The sequence below is a fragment of the Spea bombifrons genome, chromosome 2 (genome assembly GCF_027358695.1).
Source record: "Spea bombifrons isolate aSpeBom1 chromosome 2, aSpeBom1.2.pri, whole genome shotgun sequence".
Lineage (NCBI taxonomy): Eukaryota > Metazoa > Chordata > Amphibia > Anura > Pelobatidae > Spea > Spea bombifrons.
In genome coordinates, this window is record NC_071088.1 from 86,563,678 (window position 1) to 86,587,927 (window position 24,250).

The window sequence follows — 24,250 nt, forward strand, 5'->3', positions numbered from 1 at the left end:
TTTAGCCAGTTGGTGGCACTGGTTTGGGGAAGGTCTTTTGTTATTCCAGCATGACTGCGTCCCTGTGCATAAAGCAAGGCCATAAAGACATGGGTTGAAGCGTTTGTTGCGGATTAACTTGAGCGGCCTGCACGGAGTCCTAAACTAAACACCATTGCACACCTTTGGGATGCCATTTGTGAGCCAGATGCTTGAAATTCCCACAGGCTCCAAAATCTTCTGGAAAGCCTTCCCAGATGCAAAGCACTCCATATTAATGCCCAAACAACAAATATTAGCATTTTTTTCAATTTCAAATAAAAATATAAGCATTTCATTTTTGTATCTGTCGATAGTGATATGTGCTAAATGTATACTAGATGTTTACTAGAATAAACAGCTACAATTTAGCATTATCCCAGAATAGTATACTGTAAAAATGCTAGTTGTGTTTATGTGAAGAAAAAAATCCTCAACAAGAACACTGTTTACTTTACAAAGAAATCCAGCAATATTTCTTTTTTCATTCAACAGAGAAAGAGTGACCCTATTTCCTGTCTGCTATTCAGGGATGATTTTGTTCACAGTGTCACAGAAAAATGTAGCTGAGTGGTGCTGGAGCAATCTGAGCATTTGTTTTAAAAGGGACACTCCAGTCAGCATGTGCACTTTAATGCATATGAGAGCTACATGGCCCCTTTAAATTTTCATGGTGTTGCTTTTGCAAAAGCATGGGGGGATTCTGCTAAATCTCTATTAGCATATGTCCTTTCCCAGGCGCAAGCTCTCCCGTTAATTTAAAAGGGGAGCTCTTTCTTGCCACTGATTGGCTGCTTAAGTGTGAATTCTGCCTAAAGCTCCTGTTGTGCTGGGAATCCCAGTGGCCATCTGTGGAATTGCAAGTCAAACACAGGCTAAAAGCAGTGGCCCAAAATCTTCACATCAGACTTGACCCTTGTGCCCAATTTGCCAGCCTTCCATGCAAACATTAGATCAGCCCTGGCACATAGGAACTCCAATCATGGTGTCTCTTAGTGACAGTATGTCAAGGTATCTAATACAAAGTATTTACAATTCTTGGGGCTACCAAGCACACAGGGCACTTATTTTAACCACAGCACTCTTCTGACCAGTCCAGGCTGTATTGTCCTCGTGTTTGGCTAAAGGTTTAGCACATTCCCCAAACAGTCCGTAACCTAGTGAATCTAGTGAATAATGCTGAACAAATGAGGAATCACAGGAAAAAAACAGCTGTGGCCACAATTCTATTTTATATAAATGAGGGAAAACCCCAATAATTTCCAACTGAGGTACTCTGACCACTCATGGCTCCCAGCACCTTAGAAGGTTCTCTTCAAGCTATGCATGGAACGTGAAAACATTTTCTTCTCTATTTCTTCAGTAACTGTTTCAATGTCGAAGTGATGTGTCTTTAGTATTCAAAATAACTAAATAAGATAGAGCACTAGTTTAGATTGCTTCAACCCAACACGGAAGGTCTTCCCCTTTAATTCAAAATAGAGATTATAATAAAATGTGAATAAAGTAGGTGAGCAGAATATCACTCGATAGTGACGGTAAATGCGAGCCAATACTATACACACTGTAAAAAAATACATTTAAACAATATACTTCCAGTAATATACATATATGAAACAAAGAAAAACAGGAAAAAACAAACACATGTCTATACCATTTATATATACCACATAATACCCCGATAATGCAGTCCCACTTACTAAAATGTAAACACCATAAGGTGGTAAAAAAAAAAACCAGGTTAGAGCCTCGGTCGGTACTCCACACAGTAGAAATATAGTTTGTATGGTTAATGTGTTCATTAGACCCTTAAAACAACTTGTTCTATTGTTCTGAGATAATAGGCCCATTTCATTTTCTCTATGAATTAGATTGTCACCCTTTGTCTTTTCAATGCCAATATAAAAAATAATGGAAAAAAATCTTAATTTTTATTTATTCATTCAGATTATATTGTCAAATAAAATGTATCTCTGGTAATAGAATAACATTTCTCTAATACACTGCAATATCACAAACTGAGACAAAAAAAACAGCAATTCGTTAAAGTCAGGTACTAGAATCCAGCCTTTACAAGGTTTTAAGAGTCCAAAGTGTGACATAATTAGCCCAAAGACCACATGATGGCATTCAGCAGCACAGATGATGGAGACATTTCAGAATCATAGTATCATAGAATTTGATGACAGATAAGAAGCATTCGCTTCATCTAATCTGCCTGGGATAGCTTTATACCTATCCATACATGTTTAATTTCCCTCACTGTATTAGCCTCTACCACTTCGGCTGTGCGGCTGTTCCACTTATCTACCACGCTCACAGTAGAAAAAAACTTCCTTTCTTTACATCTAAACCTCCGATCATCTAGCTTTACATTATGGGCTCTTCTAGTTCAACAAACTTCCCTGCCGCACTTTGTTAAAGTTTTGAAAAGTTTCTATCACACGCTCTCCTCCTTCTTCCAAGCTACACATATTGAGATCCCTCAGTCTTGTCTGATCGATTTTTAACCCTTCACCATCATACCGTCTTGTGATGACAATTGGTACTGTGTCTTAACTCTTGCATTGCCACATAAGCACAGGGGAAAGCAGGGCACTTCCCACGGTAAGGAGTTGTGTCCGTGTATAATAGGTATGGGCAGCCCAGCCCCGCTGCTCCTCCTCCTCCTCTCCTCCCGCAGCCCTCTCCTCCCTCCCTCCCGGGCAGGCTCAGGCTCATGGCAAGCCAGGGATCGTTCAATCTGAAGAAGTGCTGCTTCTTCAGCCACCGCTCCGATAGCCCCAAGCGCTGAAACCAGGACCCGGAGAGCCCGTGGGCTACTTCCCTACTGCAGCTTACTTCATTTACAGTCAGATCATCAAAAGGAACAGAGGGTGGAAAAGAAAGAAGCTGTGGGATCGGAATAATGTGGATGCAGTTTGCGAAGCAGCAAGACCTTTACTAGGGTTTTACTAGGGTGGCTTTAAAGTGCAATAACACTCGTGGCTCCCGTGGATTGTCTCCGGTGGTGCAATGTTGGGGGACACCGTATTTTGCGATCGGAGGCTCTTCTATGCAGTAAGTACATAAGATATCAGCCCGATCTCAGTTTGTGGCCGCTAAAAAAGGCATGTGGAGTGTCAGTAATTTGCGGCAACCTTCCGTTGCCCCTCTGTCACTTGCGATCAGCTGCAGGGCTGATCCTGTTTCTTGATTGCTGATGGGGGAGTTGCAGTGCATATTCTAAGGATAAGTGGACGTTCCTCGATCTGTCTATAAAGTGCTCATCTTTTGATATTAAGGAACAAATGTCCTTTTTTGGCCATGTAACTCAACTGGGGAGCTCTGAAGTTTACTTTGTGCTTAGATGATGTGTGTGTGTGCACAGCGCCGGTTACACTGTAGGATGCATGCATGCAACATCTGTTTCCCAGTGACGAGTCCTCATTCTGCATATAGGCGTCTGGGAGGTGGGATTGATTTATAGTTAAGAATTTTTAGGGAGGGGGGGTATGAGGTCAACTATTTCTCTTTTTGGTTCCTCTCCTACTGTATAAACTAGAGATGAAGGGCTGATCACTGAGCATACTGTCCATCAGCTGAAGAGGGAAGTGGAATCACAATTGTGAAACACTTTTCTTTTTAAGTTGTCAGTGAGGAGCTTTTTATGTTGAAGAAATTCTAAATATTATTTTGTGATGTCATATGTGTATAATAATAATAATAATAATAGTCTTAAGGTTTTTACTGTTTGATAATAATTGGCCCATCTTACACACTGGACAGAGCTCAAATATAGATTGAATTACTTGTGATACATATATTTTCCAGATTAAGGGGAAAAAACCATATTAAAACTTTTTTTTTAAAAAAAACATTTTTTTAACGTTTAGAAATATACATCTGATCTTGAGGTTTGATGCTGTGCAATGTATAATATATATATATATATATATATATATATACATTTTTACTGTCGTAATTGGTTTAGGTATATACTGTCTACATGTGCAAGTGCGTTCTAATTAAAAGTGCCAAAATATATCAGAAAACCCCTCATAGAAATGCTCTGGCATGAGGGTATGTTCATATCCAGAGAACCTTGACGTTGAATCGTCCATGTAGAGTGGTTTTTATATTTGCTGCACAAAACCACATCCTTTACTTGTTTATCATAAACGTCCTTCTTTCAGATGTGCTTGGGCAAGTGAAATGTCAACAGTCACATTTTCTATATCTGACTTATATCACTGGGTAGAATAGACTGGAAAGCATTCAATTAATTATTATTATTTAAAAGATCCTATGCATCAATGGGTGCCATATATAGCCCTAGATCACCTGTTGAGCCAGACCACAATATTACAGCAGCTATTTCCATCTCTTTGAAGGCGATGCATACGGTATAAACAGTTGCCATTATCATACCCATTCATAATTTTTTTATCCTTTAGAAAAACTTAAGTCTTCCAAGTTTAGAGGGGGTAGATAAGTGTAACCGCCTCCCGTCAGAAGTGGTAGAGACTAATACAGTGAGGGAATTTAAACATCACCGGATAGGCATGAAGATATCCTGAATATAAGACAAGACCAAAGGACTGATTATGGTCTCTACATGAGAAAAAAATGCACAAATTTGATCAATGGGCTGATTGGTTCTTACCCGTCCCATGTTTGTTTTAGAATATCAGTCTGTCTGTTCTAGTTTTGTCTTAACCTTTGAATTTGTCTATTGTAAATTGTTGGCGCTAAAAAAAAAATAATAACAATGTGAAAAAAGCGAGTAAAGGTCCACATATTAAACGCACTTCAATAAAAATCACCTTAAAATTCTCAAATTGAATGTAGAATGCTCTATGCAAAAACATGTTCATATTCCTTGTAGGCATCAGAAAGCTGGCATGTATATGAACTGCACCAAACATGATAAATGTTGTGATGTGACTATGCTTGCTTTTTTGTTTTGTTCATTAATTATATGTCTGGGGTTGGTTAACCATCTCCAAGTGTTTAGGCTAGCTACTCTTACCACAATCGGTGAGCAAATTCTTACAAGCGTAGTAATTGCTCTGCGCATTTTTTACACTTGCCTAGAAAGAAAATTCTTTCTTCCAGGAAAAGGTTTTTGGACAATGCATGTTACCCATGGCCCTAGGCACATTGTGTCGCGTATTAAGAAAGGAGATCACCCGGTGACTTGTCAGTATTTTATCGCATTTCATTAGATAGCGTACGTTATAGACAGATACCTTCGAGATACTTGGTTATTGTTTGGTAAGGCTACGACTTGACAGCCAAAGGTTGTTTAAACATCTTCTGTGTGGCTCTTGGACAAGTAGTTATGTCATTCACATTACAAACAGCCGATCATCCAAACATAACAACATGCAGGATCTGCTCTATGTATATGTGTGTGTATATTACATATATTTATATATATATATATATATACATATATATACAGTATATATGTACCGGTATTAATACTTTTATTCCCCAAAGTACTTCTTCGCCAGTTATTTTAGATATTTTATACTGCTGTATTATTATATCATGACTTATTGCTACCTGCTCTAATGCAATATCATTAATGTGATATTGATCAATAGGAAAAGGATATAATAATAACACTAACAGTAATAATATATCTTGAGAGACCATTAGCCTTGTCTATGAATTGTCTCATCTATGTGTGCAGTCGATAATTGCATGGCTTGGCATCTTTCATTCGTACGCATTGTGCAGTCCTTAGTGTACATGAATGTATACACGTCCTGTACCAAACCTCTTGTGATATAACACAACCGGCAGAACCTGAGATTCCAAATTACTTTATTTCACGGTGTCTTTTATTAAGTGTGTGTGTTTTTTTTTTGTAACATTTCCGATGATTGCACATACCATGTTAAACAATGTACACACCGCCTAATCTCTTTTACCTGTGAAATAACTTGTTCTTTCGTAGACCAGTATCCATAGAGAAAGATAAGAACTTAATCCTGAACTTCCAGGTAAAACGGTGCTGCGTAATTCCAAGACATTGTTGACTCTACTTTTGTTTAATAGGAGGAATTCGACAAATAAACTTTTGTAATTTGATGAGCTTTATCCTTTCTGAATTAGAACTGGCGTTACTGTTGTATGTTCCAGATCCAGTATTCAGATGCATTGGTGGTAAGGCTGGCTGATTCTTCCAAATGCTGTTTACTGGGGCTGCTTGGTCTGAAGCACCCATTATTGAAATAGAAAAGGACAGTTACCTAGACCAACATTTCAGATGGCCAGAGGGACGCTTGTTTCCAAGAGTGTTGTTAAATGCATTGTTGGAGAAAGGGGCTTTCCATACACATCGTTATGGCATGGAGAAAAAAGGGACACAGGGATTTGGGTTCCGAAGTAGGGCTGTATGACCTAAAGAGCTTTAATTCCAATATTAAAGGGATAGTTTAGAGTCCCTGACAGTCCCATTAAAGAAGCATTATTAAAGTACTCTATGAGGGCCAAATGCATATGGGGATTCTAAAAGGGACACAAAGGAAATTTAAAGGAACCTCTCAGCCATTATATGCATTAAAGTGCCTATGATGGTTGGAGTGGCCCCTTAACCCCATTTTGATTTGCAGCTGTGTATATTCTAGCTTTCCTCTAGACTAGTACCGTGTTTCCCCGAAAGTAAGACAGTGTCTTACTTTCTTTTTATCCCTAAAAGCCCCACTATGTCTTACTTTCGGGGTATGTCTTATATTGGGAAAAAATTGAGAGTGATGGGAGTTATGATGTACTTTTAGAGCATAATTAGATCATGAAAAAGACATTGGAAATGGTACAGCATAACACCCATCACTCTCACACACTTACCAATCAACACACCTACCAATCCACACGTATACCAATCCACACACATATACACCAATCCACACGTATACACAAATCCACACACATATACACTAATCCACACACATATACCAATCCACACACATATACACCAATCCACACACACATACACCAATCCACTCTCACTTAATGCTTTCCTACCTTTCCTTTCTTCTTTCAGCTTCTTTTCCTCCTCTTCGCTCCTCTTCTTCAGTTCTTGTCTCCTTCCGGGTCAGAGGGCACGGACAGCGGTGGGCGCGGCTTCAGTGTTGTGCGCCGGGATCTGACAAGAAACCCCGGCGCACAACAGCTGTTGCCGCGGGGATCACAAGGGAGCGGTATCGGAGGTCATTAACAGACCTCCGGCTCCCTTGAGTGATTTTAAGCCGGGTTGAACCCGGCTTAAAATCACTCAAGGGAGCCGGAGGTCTGTTAAAGACCTCCGATACCGCTCCCTTGCGAGCCTGCTCCTCCAGCGGCGGACATTACTGTCCGTCTCTGGAGGGGTGCCGGGTGCCGCAGGTTGGCACCCCCTGGAGTGTGGCGCCCTGTGCGGTCGCACACCCCAAAGGTCGGCCCTGCTCTAAGGGGCCGGCCTTAGGGGTCTGCGGCCGCACAGGGTTTAAATAAAAACATCGGGGTTTTTTTTCAACTTTATTTAACATCCTCCATGTTAAATAAAGTTAAAAAACTTTATTTAACATGGAGGATGTTAAATAAAGTTAAAAAAAAACCCCGATGTTTTAATTTAAATCCTGTGCGGCCGCAGACACGTAAGGCCGGCCTTGGTGGGGACTTCCCGGCCCCTTAGAGTGGCGGACCCGGCAAATCCCCCGTGTTTCCCCGAAAGTAAGACATATGTCTTACTTTCGGGGTACGGCTTATATTAGCCGACCCCTCTGAAACCCCCGATACGTCTTACAATCGGGGGTGTCTTACTATCGGGGAAACACGGTATGAGTAGGAGGCACAGTAGGATGTTGCACTCTTATAAGAGCTTGCATACCTCCCAGCATTTAACCATGTCAAGCTGGAACTTTTTTTCTTAAAGGAACAGTGTGTTCTTTTTAAGAGGAAAAACTGCTAATGAGAAAGCAGTTTCACTCTTTTTCCTGATTTTGGCAGCCGACTTCTCACCTTCTACAAATAAATGAATGTTGACATGGTTATATTTTCCATAAGAATACTACTGTCTACTTTTTCCTGGTCTAGAACAATAGCTATGACCCAAGCCTTTAATGCAGGTTCCATGTTGACATATTATAGAAGTGTCCCTGGTTTTGGTACTTTGACGTACCCCTTACCGTGTAGGTGACAGCTTAAGCCAATGCCCGTAGAACAATCACATCCATGTTCACTTGATGCACATGCAGATGATTCTCAAGATAATTGGTGAAGGCTTTGTGCACATCACCGGTGATGACGTTTGTTACTCATTTGCACGTATAGCCTTTTTATACTCCCTGGCTTGCTGTTCGTCTCTACTGCTAGGCAACATCAGGAAATGAATGTACCTGTTAATAAAATGGCACTAAACCAGTGCGGTATTCAATCTTAGAAGAAATATTATTTGAACAAACAGAATGAAGTTCTTTAGATCACTTGCTGAATCACACCATACACCACATGCAAAACAATCTTTTGTTCTATGTTTACCTTAACTGTGTATGCCAGGGTGAGAAAGAATCATCTGTGCTAGTTTGTGTATCTGTGTTCTCATAAACTCAAGGTGGAGAAGTTACAAAATGATTTATCTATGTGTGTTGTAGGATTTATAAAGAACATTCTTAAATGGACAATCCAGCCACCATATGCACTATAATACATATGATAGCTGAGAAGACACCTTAAATTTCGTCGTGTGCCCCTTGTAAGTTTATGGGAGGATTCTGTAGAATCCCCAATATACATTTGCCCCTCTAACAACCCTTTTTCATGCATCCCATGGATTTCAATAGGACCAATCTCCTGCTACTAATTGACTGCTCCAAGCAGCCAATCAGTGGCAAGACTAATGGGACCACACGCAGCTGTAGAGGAGAGCAGCTGTAGAGCTTCAGCTTCTCCCTAAGGTGCTTTATTTTTCATTTTTAAAGAATGCATATTAAAGTACTTAGAGGCAGTAAATTGTCCCTTTAAGTTATAATTTCTCCTCTTTTTATTGTTGGGACTGCTAGCAGTGAATTCCCTGGTGCGAACTGATTTCCAGAAAACAAAGTCAATACAAGCTGACTTTTATAGTACAGATGGAAGTAAACATTGAAGTGCATAGTGTTTGTTTAACTTAAATTATAGCTATTATTATCACCTTAAAAATACATAAATAAAAATGTTTGAAAAATCCTTTCTTTATGTTCTCTTTATATTCTCTATGTAATTTATATATTATATGTGTCACTTCCCCTAGGGCAGCTAATCTTTCTCCAGTACATGTAAAAATGTATTAAAGATCTCTCTTACAACTATCCCATTTATATAATGGAGGTCTGCAGAGTTCTATGCATCTCATACTTGTAATTTAATGCAGAGCGCTGGAATATGGACTCATCGGTAGCATTGCATCACACAGAACGTGTCATTATAATGTTATTATTTGTTAGCTCTAGCTAAATAGAGTTCTTGAAACTTTCTGCCTCAGTTTGAATATACTGTATGTTCATTATACATAAACCACAGTGATAAGTACTGCAGAATCTGTTGGTACCATAGAATTAAAAATAAATGAAGAATAATAATAATAATATAACTTAATTGGAAATAGTGGAGTATAATGTTCATGGAAACATACAAAGCATACAACTGTACCATTGTATGTGCTCCACAACTGCTAATCACATAATTCTTTTCCTAATATACAAATCCACTGCTAGAATTCTAATGCAAAGTGGAAATGAGAATGGGGCCAAGAAGTAAAGCAGGTAGACCTTTTTACCTTTCACTGCATTTTTTAACTTGTCTGTTGAAAAAGATAACATAAACGATAACTGCAGGCATTTCAACTACTTTGGATTGGTGATAAGAGAATGAGGAAGTGGCAGATAGTTCACATACCAGGCTATTAGGTTGTTGCTTAAATGTGTATGTGGTTTAAGGAGAGTTTTATTTTTAATTATGCAACTGCTGTATTCCGTTATTGATCTCTTTGGCTTACATCTAAGCAAAATTTTTACACATTCTAGCGTTCATTTACATCAGGATTCCTTATGTCAGTATTTACATCACACATTTTATTAGTTATTTTTGGCACATTTAAATATTAATGTTAATTACTAGAATGCACAAATCAGCACTGACAATGGAAGGGTTAAAGTGCTTTGCACTGGAGGGCTTAAAGTGAACATTCTCTCACACCTTTCAAAGTGTGACGGCTGAATTTATTGAAAGAAAAATAAATAGGCATCGAAATGTGTCCGTATTAGCCTTAAATATTGAGTTTCAATCAAAATTAGCTTTTTTTTTTAAAAAAAAATATATAAACCCCTGTAATCCAAACTAAAATAGAAAAAAAATATATGTTAAATGAAACACACATGATAATCAAATCATATAATTTTTGATTTGATTATTTATTTAATCCAGTAATTTTTTGAACAAAAGCTTGTATATTGCCATATAATACCTAAACCTAGACAGCCACCCAGTTTCATGTGCAGAATGTGAACTGTTAATAGCTTCCTGTGCCACTAAGCTTTGACTTTCTGAGTAATGTTCTTATAATTTGATAAATGTTGTGCTGTGTTTTGACCTAGATTTACAACCACAAGGTTGTTATAAAGAGATAATATATAAAACGACAGAAACAGAGAACGGTAATTACATTTATTTGAATAAACTCCAAATAATGAACTCATTTGAAAACAGTAGGTATCTTTATAATATGAATAATATGAAATTCTAGCAAATAATTAAAACAAAAATCTATTAAACCAGAAGTCTGATCAGAACGTATGAATATGCAGATGTAATAAAAGGGGTATCTCTGCTTAACCCTTTCTTTTGTGGCATAGTTACTCGCATATGCATTGAGAAAAGCAGTTTTCAAGTGTATTTGTGGTTAGACTCGATGTGTGGTAAGATGGCAACGAAACAAATTCTACATATTCTGTATATATTAACATCAATAAATAAGAAAGTAGCTATTAAGTGAAACAAATAATTATGTCTCAATGCATACATGAAGAATATGGTATTGCGTAAAATCCTTTGTAAAAAAAATTATATTTTATCTTACCTTTACAGTGTTTATGACTCATGTTTAATGTACAAACAAGGGTCTTGGCTGTGCTTGTGAGATCATATCTGTGGTTTTTAATACCTGAAACCTGAAACTGCCCTCCCTCAACTACTCTGCTTAATCCCAGTTTAAACAAAATAAGCAAAACAAAGTTTTCAGGCCAGATATTCTGCTTTAGGCATTGGTAACCCATGTAATCTTTTAAAGTCCTGACAGATAAATAGCTCTTACGTTGTCTTCATGGGTCTTATCTTGTGCATGCTGCATAACGTTACATATGTTGGACATTCAGTACCATGCATAGGTGGAAGACAATGTGTGTTTCTGTAATCTTTTAATTAGGGAGAGATTGTGGAAGCTGGTGATAAAGGCAGGAGATGAAGCCGGCTTGGTGACACGTGAAGGGAATTTAGGGACTGAGTGGAGTAGATGTTAGGGTTCCTTGCATGGGAAATACATCATTGTGGCTGGTGTGGAAATGTAGGCTTACAACATTACACATTAACCCCCATATTCCTTTAGCTCACCTTTCCTAGTCACTTTCCTGCGATGCTTATACTAGTGTGACTGGTCCGTCCCTAACAACTGCACTTTTACTTTTTACCAAGTTTTTAATACAGCCTAACTCCCTCTAGATTGTAAGCTCATTTACGCAGGGTCCTCCTCACCTGTTGTTTCTGTAAGTCAAATCCTTAAGTTATATACTACTTGTTATGTCCTGTCTACCCAATGGTACAGAATATGATGGCACTATATAAAACAATAAATAATAATAATGAGGGGGTTGATTAAAGTAGAATAGACATAGATTGAGTATATAAGGTACTGTGCATTGAAAACATACTCATTTCCTTGGGGATACTGTAGTAATACGTGGCTGTCAAACAACCAGATTACGTGTTTTTATATTATACACCAGGACAAGAGAGACTTGCCAAAAAGTGTAGGAGATGTATTCAGATTTTTAATTTATCAATTTAATAAATCATTGTTAAATACACTAATTGGTAAATATTTTATTATTTATCATTTAGTTAATTTTAGTTGATACAATATGCTGTATGTATCTGGAATGGAAATGACTCGGTTTTCTGTTGAGTGTTAATCGGCTATAGCTGCAGCGGCTGTGTAGGAATGATAATATGAGGTTTATCCCTTAACTCTGATCTCCCTCTTGCTTGATTTTCATTGTGCAAGGTCATACGGCTCTGTGATCCCATGCAGAGTGCATATGTCATCTCCAAGCTTTAAGGACTTCTTCATGCTCTATTATAAAGAGTGTGGTGTATGCTACATGTGAAACCCTAGGCACCAGGAAGCAATTCCCAGTTACTATGGCGACCTGATGCCTTTGTTGAACTCTTATAGCTAGAATGGTTGCCAAGATGGATTGAAAGGTAGATGTGTAGAAAAAGCAGAGTGATCGGGATGGAAGGAGAGGTAAAGGGAAAATGTGGGCTACCAATTGTTGCATTAGCAAGAAGATTTAACAATACATTGTGTAAATGCATTCATCATGCCTCAGTACCCCATCTCTCGAAATGTTTTGTCATCCCAGTGTATTTTTTTGTTTGTTTCAACAGTTTTCCATGGCCTTGTTACCTCAGTCAGCTGCTTTGGTTTCTACAATCGCTATGGTTGCTCATTATTGTTTTGGGCCTTCCAGTCTTTCTTCTTTAACTTGGAGTTAGGCAGTCTAATTCTCGGCCAGTACGCGGAAGAACTAAGAGGTCTATATATCTTCCAGTATTCTGCATAATCAATCTATGCACCAGAAGGCAGAAGTAATACAGTGGCACAAACATCCATCTCCTTGAACACCTTGGATCCTTTGATCACCTCAAACGAGCCTAGTCCACATAGGACAATAGTTCCCTCCTACCACAGATCACATAAACAAAGGGAGCATGACCTGTGGCTTGAACACTACTTGTCTAACTTGTTGTATTTTGACAGTGTAATTGTGTAATTACAGAACAATGTATCTTTTCAGTTCAATAATATATGTATGTAAATATACATACAGAACCATGTTGCATCATATCATTTATGTGTTTCAGTGTTTTAATGTGGCTAACTGTTGTGGGAATAATTGGTGCAATTACCAAAGTGTTTTCTTTGAAACGTGTAGGATTGTGATAAATGGTAGTTATAATATTAGCTTCCTGTCTAGTTAAAAACTTGAAAACGATGAACTACGTTATGTGATTGAAAGAAAACAGCTAGGGATACTGTAAAACATGATAGCCCAACTGGAGATCAACGGCTCTCATTTGACATGCTGACATTAAATTACCGGTATGTAGATTGTGACCTATTATGTAGGAAATTGAAAATGTTTTGTTGCATTAATGTGCGCAACATTGTATATTATAATAATCTGTTTAATTCACTTTTCATATTACTCATATAACTGTTGTGTTTGTGAATTAAATATAGGTTGTTGTTCAATGCATCAAGTGCCATCATGAAGTTTATTAAGTATGGAATTCTAGCAAACCTCTGATTGTTGTATATTAATTATAACTCCATCCCGTGTGTCTCATTTTGCAAGATTTTTTTTTAAATTCCAGAGTTCCGCTAGAATACGGTGTTCAGGTTAATCTAGAAAATCTAGAGCCCTTACTATTTTGTGTATCAGTAAGTTAAAAGGGGATCCTCCCAATGGTTCTATGAAATGTGTATATAATATTTGTCAGACCATACAGCAAGTGTGCTTGCACACTCTCATTGAATGGAGAGTGCACCCAGCGTAGGCCATGTGCATCCATTCAAGTAAATGGACAATGTGAATAAGCCTTAAGATGTGCAAAAATGCCATCTAATGGATGATGCCATAAAATGACACCACGCACAATCAATGCTTAGTTATTCCAGTGACCCACTGATAGTATAGCACAACCACTGCTTTCCTGGTCCCTTTCTTTGTACTTTGCCTTATTAAAACTAGCACGGTTTTGACGTTTGGACTGCCCCTGGACGTTTGGCCTGTCTCAACCGTGCCTGCCTACAGTATAGAATCAGAAGGTCCAAGCCCTCCTCACCTGTTGTTTATGTAAGTCTATTTTTTATGTTATATACTACGTGGCATTGTTTACCCATTGCACAGCTCTGTAGAATATTACTGTGCAATATAAAACAATAAATAATAATAATAATTTATTTGTATGTTTCATGTGAGGATGACCTGGAAAGCTCTTTGGATATTGAAACACTGATCAGACATGATGTAGAGTACGATATAAAAAACAATGCAAACCTGATTAGCATAGTTTGCTACGTATTCTACTTACAATAGAAATCTGACTCTGACAGTTCCCCTTTAAGCCTGTTGAAGAATTCTCCTCAGTAGGTGAGAGATAACAAAGAAAATTTGTCTTTAGTAACACTTCCCCTCCCCTCCCTCTCTCAGTTGGGACCCCTTCTGTTCTCTCTTTACACTTCCTCGCTTGGCAAATTGATCTCATCCTTTGGCTTTGAATACCACCTGTATGCTGATGACACCCAGGTCTATCTATGGTCCCCTGATCTCTCTCCCTCTGTCTTAGATTGTGTAACTAACTGCCTTGCATCTTTCTCTACCTGGATGTCTGCACGTTTCTTGAAACTCAACCTCTCCAAAACAGAACTTCTCATCTTCCCTCCAATGCTGATTCCCCCTTCAATTTACTTCATTGTTAATGGTGCCATCATCTCCCCGTCTACTCATGCACTCATGCACACCCCCCCCTCCATATTCCCTTAGCTCACCTCTCCTAGTCCCTCTAATGCAATACTCACAATAGCTGGTCCATCCCTTACAACGGCACTTTTACCTATTGTGTAATACACCCTATATCCCTCTAGTTTGTAAGCTCGTTTGAACAGGGCCCTCCTCACCTGTTGTCTCTGTAAGTCAATTTGTTATGTTACATACTACTTGTTATGTCCTGTCTACCCATTGTACAGCGCTACGGAATTTGATGCTTCACGGAAAAGATAATACAACCCAATGCATAAAATCACTGTAAAAGTACCAGACTGGCAGAAATTGTATTTGTGGCACATGGAGAAGATGGAATACTTTCCAATTTCCCAAAATAGATGGTTGAGATTAACATAGCTAACTGACTGGGATATTTTACAGTTACATTTCCTGACATTGTTTGTACTGTGTTGCTTCTAATTTCAACCTAAAGAGGATTAGAGCTAACTATTTCTGGTAGACTGTCCTAGTTTCTTGTGGCCATACCTCATAGGGATGCATTATGGAGCTGCTTTTCTATGGTATTATCTATCAGTGACCATGATGTAGTATACGCCTAAATTATAAAGAATCCCCATAACACTCATTTTAAAAAAAAGTGCTATGAAAAGAAATGTGATGTGTATGGTTTTTTTTTTAATTTAGGAGGCATCTCTGTTTCCCATATTCTTCTTCCAATAGAGCAGTTAAAAATGACTATTTGTATTTGCTGTTGGGTAACATCATTTATTAATACCTTGGTGATATCAGAATAATGAAGTGAAATTCAGGAACAAACTTAAATCTGATATTTCTCTAGACAACCCCTTCCCTATGATTGCAATACAAAAATCCAAAAACCATTTAATTGCTATGGGTATAATAATTATAAAAACATAAGACTTGGAAATTTCAATAATAGATGTGTAGTGAAATTTGAATAGTCTCTTGTATGAGGAAATTATAAATTGAAGAGATATTTTGCAGGTGAATATGCATTTGGTGAGTGACGGGACATGAGGGATGAAGGAGAGAGCGGAGTCAAGATGGGCTCTTGGGTAAATTGAGGATTTTGCAACTTGTAGCAGTAGTCAGAAATCTCCTAATTCTTAGGATCATTAACCACATGTTGCATAAAGAAAATTCCACAAAACTGATTCCTGTTACCATGGTTGAGAATCACATGTGTTGATTAGCATCCATCAGTCTGTGATGTGCATATGGGACTTTATTGAGCCAATGGAGAACCCAACCCTACCCAGTCCTGGATGAAGACCAATTTGGGTCATCTGGTACCTTTTGTTTGACAGTTACTGATTTATGTAAAAATCTTGTAGCCAAAAGTCACACATGGTTACCAATGACATGCTGAGGCTCAAATGTGCCTTTAATATCTTATTCCCATGTAGAAATAACAAAATGTATGACTGCGACTGTGTTATTCTAAGATGACTTTGGCCATGTCCATGTCTGTAATATTTTTAATCTCTGTATCACTATCCAGTTAATCTTAGCTAGTTGTTTTTATAAGGACACTTGTTTCCTCTAAAAGTTGTGCCTCTAAAATGTTTCACTTTTTCTTCTGCCAAATTCAACAAAAAAACAAAATCAAATGAAGATCAAAGACTCGAGGAACCAATTTGACAGGCTGAAGATAAATTAAACATTGTTCCTTACATGGATTTAATCATTTATCTGAACCCTTTAGCTAGCTGTCTGTGAGAAGGGCTATGGAGATTTCCACGACTTCCTTTGAAACACCAGAATATGTCACGTCTGGGCCATGTGTTTTCAGTTTGTTGTGTCTTCAACTTTTAAGTGTAAATTCTTAGCAAAGTAGTGTTGCTTGGGTTCCCTTGGCACTGGGAGCAAAGCTTCAATGTGTTTTTTTATCATTATTATTATTATTATTATTCCCATGGAGAAAAATCTTTCTTACAGCTTTTTTATGTATTCAAATAGTTTGGGTGTGAAAAGATTGTATTTCTATCCTACTTAACATAAATTTACATTTAATAACAACATATAACATTTATTTATATAGGGCTAGAAGAGTCTGTAGCGCTTTACAATCAGTCGGTAGGATGAATTTAAAATCACAAACAATGACAAACTGGCACAGAAGGAGATGGTCTCCAGGTATCTGCTTGGATTTACTGGAAAATAAGAATATTTTGCAGTATTCAGTTTGCTATTTTTATATATATATACATATATATATATATATATATATATATATTTATTTAATTTTTTTTGCGGTGTAATGTTTGAAGTGAAACTCTAGGGCTTTTGCATGCTAGGAAACTCAGCAGAAATATTTTTGGTTAATAAAGGTGTTATTATTCACTGTTTGCCTTGGTGAAGATACAATGATGTTGGCAATGTCTGTTTAGCTGTCCTGTTGGAGAGCCTTAACTAATTGTGTATTATGTTTCAGTGAGTATATGTTCCAAGTTGTTACTTTCTTACCATAATATGCAACTTGTCCTCCTTAGGAACTTTGTGCTTATCACATAGTGGATTATACCTTCCACACTGAAGGTTATAACAAAGAATTGGTGTTTGAAGGGAAGATTGGTTTACTGGTGAGCTCAAATGGGTTTATAAATATCTTTGGACACCCACCATGAAAGTAGTAGCATAAAAAATGGTCAACTCGGCTGCTAGGTAAGATCACGGTTACAGCAGACTTATGGCTCCTACAAGACATTTTATGAGAGCTGTCTGGTACTATGGTGATAAAACATATGCGGCCCTCTTTAACGGTTACTTTCCTTTTATATTCTTTTTGTTTCCATTTTCTTTTCTGTTTTGCTATATATGGTAACCTTTTTACAGACTTTAAAAAGTTCGAGAGAAAACGTGTACCTGTGGCTTTACTATTTGACTATTTCAAACAACATGTCAAATCTATACAAACGTTGTCATGGAAACAAGAAGGTCGTGTTCCTAATAGTCCAGTTACATACCACTAAAAAGCTTTTACCAAGATTACTGTGATTATAAATCATTATACTGTTGTTTATAAAGTCTACAGATTTTACCAATTATTTCTAGAAAAGTATGATACAGCTTTAAATGTTTTATGTAAACGAACAGATTTTTAATTTAGTTTGTCAAGATCGTAAACAGTTCTAGTCTGACATAAGAGATCAAGCGTCAGACATGTAAAAGTATTTTCTTTTTGAATTTGTTACGGGGAAACGTGACATTCACTCTGAGTAGATCTAGTGGGAATGGGATGATGTTTTTTTGTTTTATTATTTTTTTTTAACGTGGAGTCACTAGAGAGGAATGCAAAGATGGACACAGAAGATCAAATCTGTCACCTGACAATCCTGTTTTGCAGGAAACTGAAATGAATAGCCATTAATATATCTAAAATAGAACTATCTTTTTTTCGCACTAGGAAGCATGAATCATGTAATCCTATGGGATTTGTTTTCATTAATACTTATAGCCGCAACACTTATTTTTGTACTTAAGTAATTTTGTAAATACACAAGTTAAAGCTCAAAGCTACGAGTTTGTAGTCAGGACATCATATCTTATTACATCATCGACCATCCCTTTTTTGGTTATTTGGTGATGCAACTCATGCCTTAAAGGGGAACTGTCACCTTTACAACTTTTACTATTAAATTCAATTTAGTTATTTAAACCAAATTAGCTTGTCAGAACTACCTGTAGGTTGTACATTTTATTGTGTCATTGTAATGGCATTGAGGATGTTTAGCTACGGATAGCTGCGCTCATTTGTTGGGTTGGATCGAACAATCTATTTATTTATAATTGGAAAAATATTTTAGCTACTGCTTAAAATAAAATTGAAAATAGAAAGTACTACTTTGATATCAAAGTAGTAATAGTCTTTATTTATATAACAAGAATATTTCTAGCTGTGCTAACATAATTGCAGAAGGGTTTTCTAATGATCCATTAGCCTTTTAAACTTAAACTTGGACTAGCGAACACAACGTGCCTCTGTAGGCGTAAAAGGCCTCTGTACGCCTATGAAGATATTCTATTAAAAATCTGGCCTTTCCAGCTACAATAGTCATTTACAACATCAACAATGTCTACGCTATATTTCTGATCCATTGAAGGATAAACTTTGCTTTTCTTTCAAAAACTATTTTCACAAATTTCTAAGTGATCCCAAACCATTGGGTATCAATATACAGTGTATATATTGATTGACCATGCTAGTGTGAACTCAGTGACTTGTATAACATCTATAATTTTATAGAAAGTGAAGATAGCATGCTATAAATATGCTCACTTAAGTTAATTAAACTCTTAAGGCACAAATAAAAAAAAACTTACCGTTCAAATGCATGTAAATGTTTAGAGAGCATGTCTCATAATCAATCACAGTGTGCCCTGTTTCCACATCCTAACACTCTGTGTCTTATAAGATAAAAGGGAATCATCTTATTGATATTATAAGAGGTAGCTGCCACAGGAGAAGCTCATTACAACCAAAGTGGTACAGCTAGCAGTATGAGTATAGTAGCGTAATTGCCTATTTTTATGCAACAGTCCACATGTTAAAGGGGTTTAGTTGTCACTTAAATTCTGTGTTGGGTCCCTGCTCTTGCACATTGTTTATTTCAACTTTCTACAGTACAAAAAAGTTCTTCATACATGTCTCGTGGTTTCTAATCAAAGTATATCATAGTCTTAGGTTTAGTTAGGAAGTTGATTTGCAAATCATGCATTATCAACCACCAGTCATGCCAAATAAAGTTAAGACTGGCCATTGAATCAGACCCCCAATATCCAACATAGCTTGAAGTAGTTGGAAAATAGGATCATGATATTGTCTATATTTTCCAGAATTTTTGATGATGATTTCTCAATATTGATTTAAAAAAACTATACTAAAAATATTGAAACATTCATCAATGTATTATTATAGAATTACATGTTATAAAATGTTGGAATGTTTGAATTTCCTAATTAGCTTGTGAGAGAATAAATGTAGATTTTTATTGTTTTGGTTTACATTATTTTGTAGTTAATACAGGCTTTGTAACTTTACTCGGATATCCATAGAAATAATCATCACCATAAACAGAAAAAAAGGAATTCTGTGAAGAATTCACTATTGTTCGTTCCTCTGTTTTCCTGTCCTGTGTTGACATATTAGGAAAGGTTTGGCATCTACTTTTGTATGGATATTTGAAAAGTCAGTTGTAGTACTTGTTATTAGACATGTTACGTATTTGTGGAAGCCGTCCAATAAATCTTGTTCTTAAGTATTAATTAAATGCAATCATGTGTGCAACTTGTTGGATTTAAAGGTTTAATTTAATGTGCTTTCCATTAAATATTTCCCTTTAGCCGTTTATAGATTGCTGTCGTATATATATATATACTAGACACCCAGGGATGGTTTCAGGATTTTGAAATGACAGTGGGTGTGTTTAATTTAATTTGAATTGTTTTACATTATTTTTCTTGACTATCGGGAGAAGCAGGGGACTCAGACATGCCCCACAACTAGGGAAACTGGTAACCTTGCATGTCTGCCTTGTACCTAGGGATACTTTGATACCCAGTTGGTTCAGCTGCTTATCAAGAACATTGAAACCCTTTGTTCTGCAGGACAAAAAACTTCACCTTTTTCATTTTTGCTAGGAGTGAAAAATAAGTAGAATTGGGATTTTGCAGTAAACTGCTGAGGGTCACAGTATAACCAGATTTGGAAGGGCGAAGACTGTTGAGATGGGGTAAGTTCTTCAGTGAAGGGAGGCCAGTGGAGGTTGTTCATTGTTTTCAGAAAGGAAGACTGTACTTCTACTTTTTTTCCTAAAAAGGTCCATTCTTTTTTGGGTGTATATCAGCAAAGTTACTGCCAGTTGGGAGCCATGACTGTGATGGAAATAACTTTGCAGCAGAAGGCACAGATGTCTTCATCTTTCTGTTTATACCAGTGGAGGACATTAGTATTTGTCCCTCTCTAAACCCAGCTCAAGGGTTTTAAACTTGTCTGCAGGAGCAACTTCCCAGGAATCTGCGGTTGTAAAATGTGTTCCTTACAATCTCTCTCTATATCAAACAAATGGATCATGTATCTCAACTCGTACTGAGCAAAAGACTTAGTTATCACATCCTGGAATTGTTCTAATGATCTAACTTTAACCGTGGAAATTGAATGCAACATTACTATGGTATGCCTGTACATACAATACTTAATTATGTTTTTGATTATAATAAGATACACAAAAACCAGTGTGTTACTGAACAGGTTGGATTTGTTGTAAGCATTGTTTCTGCCAGACATTGATAAACCAGAAGAAAAGGCCTAAAACATCTAATGTGTTCCTTGGCCTCTTACCAGGAACATCGGAAGCGTCTATTAATTTAATTTATTACAACAGGAAAAATTTAGTTTCACTGTGCTATATTGCTCCTTTATCACAATCTCGCTGCTTATTCCAGCACAAATGTATCTGTTTCTTTTTTTTTATGTTCCATGTTTCTTGTGAAAATACATCAGAGATATTTAACATTGTGCCCCTAAAAAATCTAAAATCTTCTGTTATTCTGTAATTTTTTTTGCCATGAAGAGTTCATCGTTTTGGGAAAAATTGTAATGTATAATACATAAAAAAAAATAGAGCATAAAAGAACACTGGAAAATATGCTAAGCTGTATACAAAAATACAAATTATTTATGTTCTTTGTCTTTCTTTAAGCATTATTTTCTTTTCAACTTGTGAAGGCAAAACAGAAAAAATCATTGCAGCTAACTGTCTAGCATGTTAAGAATTAACATTTGCTGAATTTAAATTCCCTAAATAACCCTTAAAAGGCTTGCTGTGTCTGAGAGGAAATTCTGGTTTGTAATCCAACCTGTTGATGCATTAGTGAACATTAAGAGCCCTCAAGTTGTCAAGTAAGTCAGGAATGCTGTGTGTATAATAGAAAGCATTTAGTGACAAGAAATTATTTCTCTTATTAACTTTTTAAAATAATTTGATAGCAACGCATAATGGACTTTCAAGTCACCATATGCACGGTAAATTTCATGATGTCCCCCACTGCTGAATCCCCTGTATGCATTTGCCTGCCTTAAAGCTATTTCCATCTTTTTTAATATTACCATTATTGTTTTCATTTTGTAACAATGCATATTGCAGTACTCACAAAGTATACATTGTTTTAGCGATACAACTGTGCCTCTTAAGTCCACAGGATAGCAGTAACTATAGAGGTAGGTTAGCTGGCCTTGATGTTATAGGAGCTAACATTTACTCTCTTACCACAGTTCACAAACTATCAAAGGGAAAGAAGTCAGCTTGGCTGCCATGCAGGCTTCCTCAGCTATTATACCCTGCATTTTTACTTTACTGAGAGAATACCCGCAACATTTTAGGTGCCTAAATCAAGATATTTATGTTGGGGCACCCAACCTCCTTACCTGAATAGCCACCTTGCAATGCTAGTGTCAAGAGGCCTTTGCTCCAGTAGCATATAACACCATTGATTTTCACCTCCCTGGGCCGGTCATCAGAGAATCTCCCCGACTGGCTCATGCTCCCAAGCGGGACAGTGAGGCAGCTACCTGGGACAGCCGGACAGTTCCCACATGGACCATACCAATGTGTGTGTATGTGAAGGAATGTGCAATTCCATCAACATTCTCTCAGGAGCACTGGTGATGGCCCAAACTCAGGACATGCATAGTTATATCACAATATATACATAAGGTGCAGAAGAGACATTGAAATCTATTTTGGATTCATGAAGTCAGAATAATGTGAGATTTGCATTTAACAGTTCTGTATTCCCAGTTTCATGTGTGATTACACATTTCTTGAAAAAGGGTGGGAGGATTTTTGGAAAAACAATAAGCTGAATGAACCAACAGAGTAATGGGTCCATTCCCATCTGAAAAGGAATAGTTGTGACCAATCAAACATATTCAAAGAGTTATGTTGCAAAAAGCATTAGCAGAAATTACTTGTTTTAGAAACATCTGTATGAATGGGCCAAATATTATTTCTCTGTTGTTTTTTTTAAATATTCCAAAATTTAAAGGTGAAAAAAATGTGTGACCTACTGTAAAAAAAATATTCATTTTAAATTACCAACCTATGTGTCGAATTAATTATCACATTATTATGTTAAGTATTATGCATAGTTTGACAATATATATTTTTATATGTTTATCCGCTTAGTTTTTTTGGTTTTTTTGTTCATGTCAATGACGGAGTCAGGTTGCCCAGTAAAAAAAACAAACCTAAAGTATGTATTGAATACCTTCACAATTTACCGAAAGCCATAAAAAACGTGTGCGTTATGTGTAATGTATTACAGACGCTTCGCTAAAATGTTAAAAACTGTTATTTTCACAGTAGGTGGTGTTTGGTAGAAACTGCTTTAAGCCATAGTAGGTTTTAACCGAGCCAGAATTCTTTTCATATGGTAAAATATTGTGACTCTAAGGTTAGCTTCACTATCTCTTAATTAGAGTAGAAACAATGACATCTTCCTTTCCATTGAAAGTCTTCAAAGCTAGGCCTGCACTCTATAAAGGTTTAGGTAAACAGTCCTGCACAGTGGTTACCCTCCCTTTCCTGTCTGTCTCAGGCGGCTTATACAGTATGAGGAAACTTAACATTATCAGTGCCCAGGGCTATTCTGGAGTCCCCTGCTCCTTTCCCAGCAGGACATCAATAATAGATACTGACAGCAAAAAAAAAGGACAAAAAAAACCGAAACAAGCATAGGCTACACCAATGCTGTCCAACAATCTGCAAGGGTCGGAAACCCTTTGGACTTCTATGTTAAAACTGTAATTCCAAAGGGACTGACGGGAATTTAGCTCTGTTTGAGCAAATTAAACTGAGGAATGCAGGCAGCTCTGCAGAAGGAGAGATGTCCTCATTCGTATTACAGCCTGGCGGATCAGAATCCACATTAAGGGCAGAACAATATAAACACGGTCGTTGTAGTATACTCTTGAAGTCTTTAAAAATAATTTCTTATTCTGTATACTTGTAAAGTCATGGAATAAACCTGCCGATTTAGTAAATATAGTGCTGCTTTCATCAAAGTGCAAGCCCTCAAGACTCTGGGTCTCTTTTGCTTCAAAATCAAGCCAGTCACAGTTTGTTCTATACCAAACCTACTGCAGGTTTGGTATAGGACAAACTTCGACTGTCTCGCATGTTGCTTTTTTTTTATCTGTATGTAAAAATCTGTATTTGGATGAAGGTGTACTTCCAATCACATGTAACACAGGGTTTTCTAGATAATTATGTGACTTTCGGCTCAGCCGCTGCTAGGAAGCTTATTATTGTAGAGCCTGTCTGGTGAGAGTTAGTAGACGTGAGAAACATCAAATTTGACGGCAGATAAGAACCATTCGGCCCATCTAGTCTGCCTGTTTTTTTCCCCTGCTTTAA

The 24,250-nt window shown here is 37.1% G+C and overlaps 1 protein-coding gene across 2 annotated transcripts in view; it reads left to right on the top strand.

The window, feature by feature from the left end:
- The window catches only part of ARHGAP6 (Rho GTPase activating protein 6), a 230,101-nt gene that overhangs the window by 104,863 nt on the left and 100,988 nt on the right, over positions 1 to 24,250 (top strand). Inside the window, exon 1 of one of the 2 annotated variants that reach the window (XM_053455056.1) lies at positions 2,925 to 3,078. The exons of the other annotated variant lie outside the window; for it this stretch is intronic. Within the exon in view, the coding sequence (XP_053311031.1) occupies positions 3,034 to 3,078 (45 nt within the window). The 5' untranslated portion in view covers positions 2,925 to 3,033. Of the gene's footprint in view, positions 1 to 2,924; positions 3,079 to 24,250 lie in introns of those variants that run through there. 2 annotated transcript variants of the gene reach the window in all.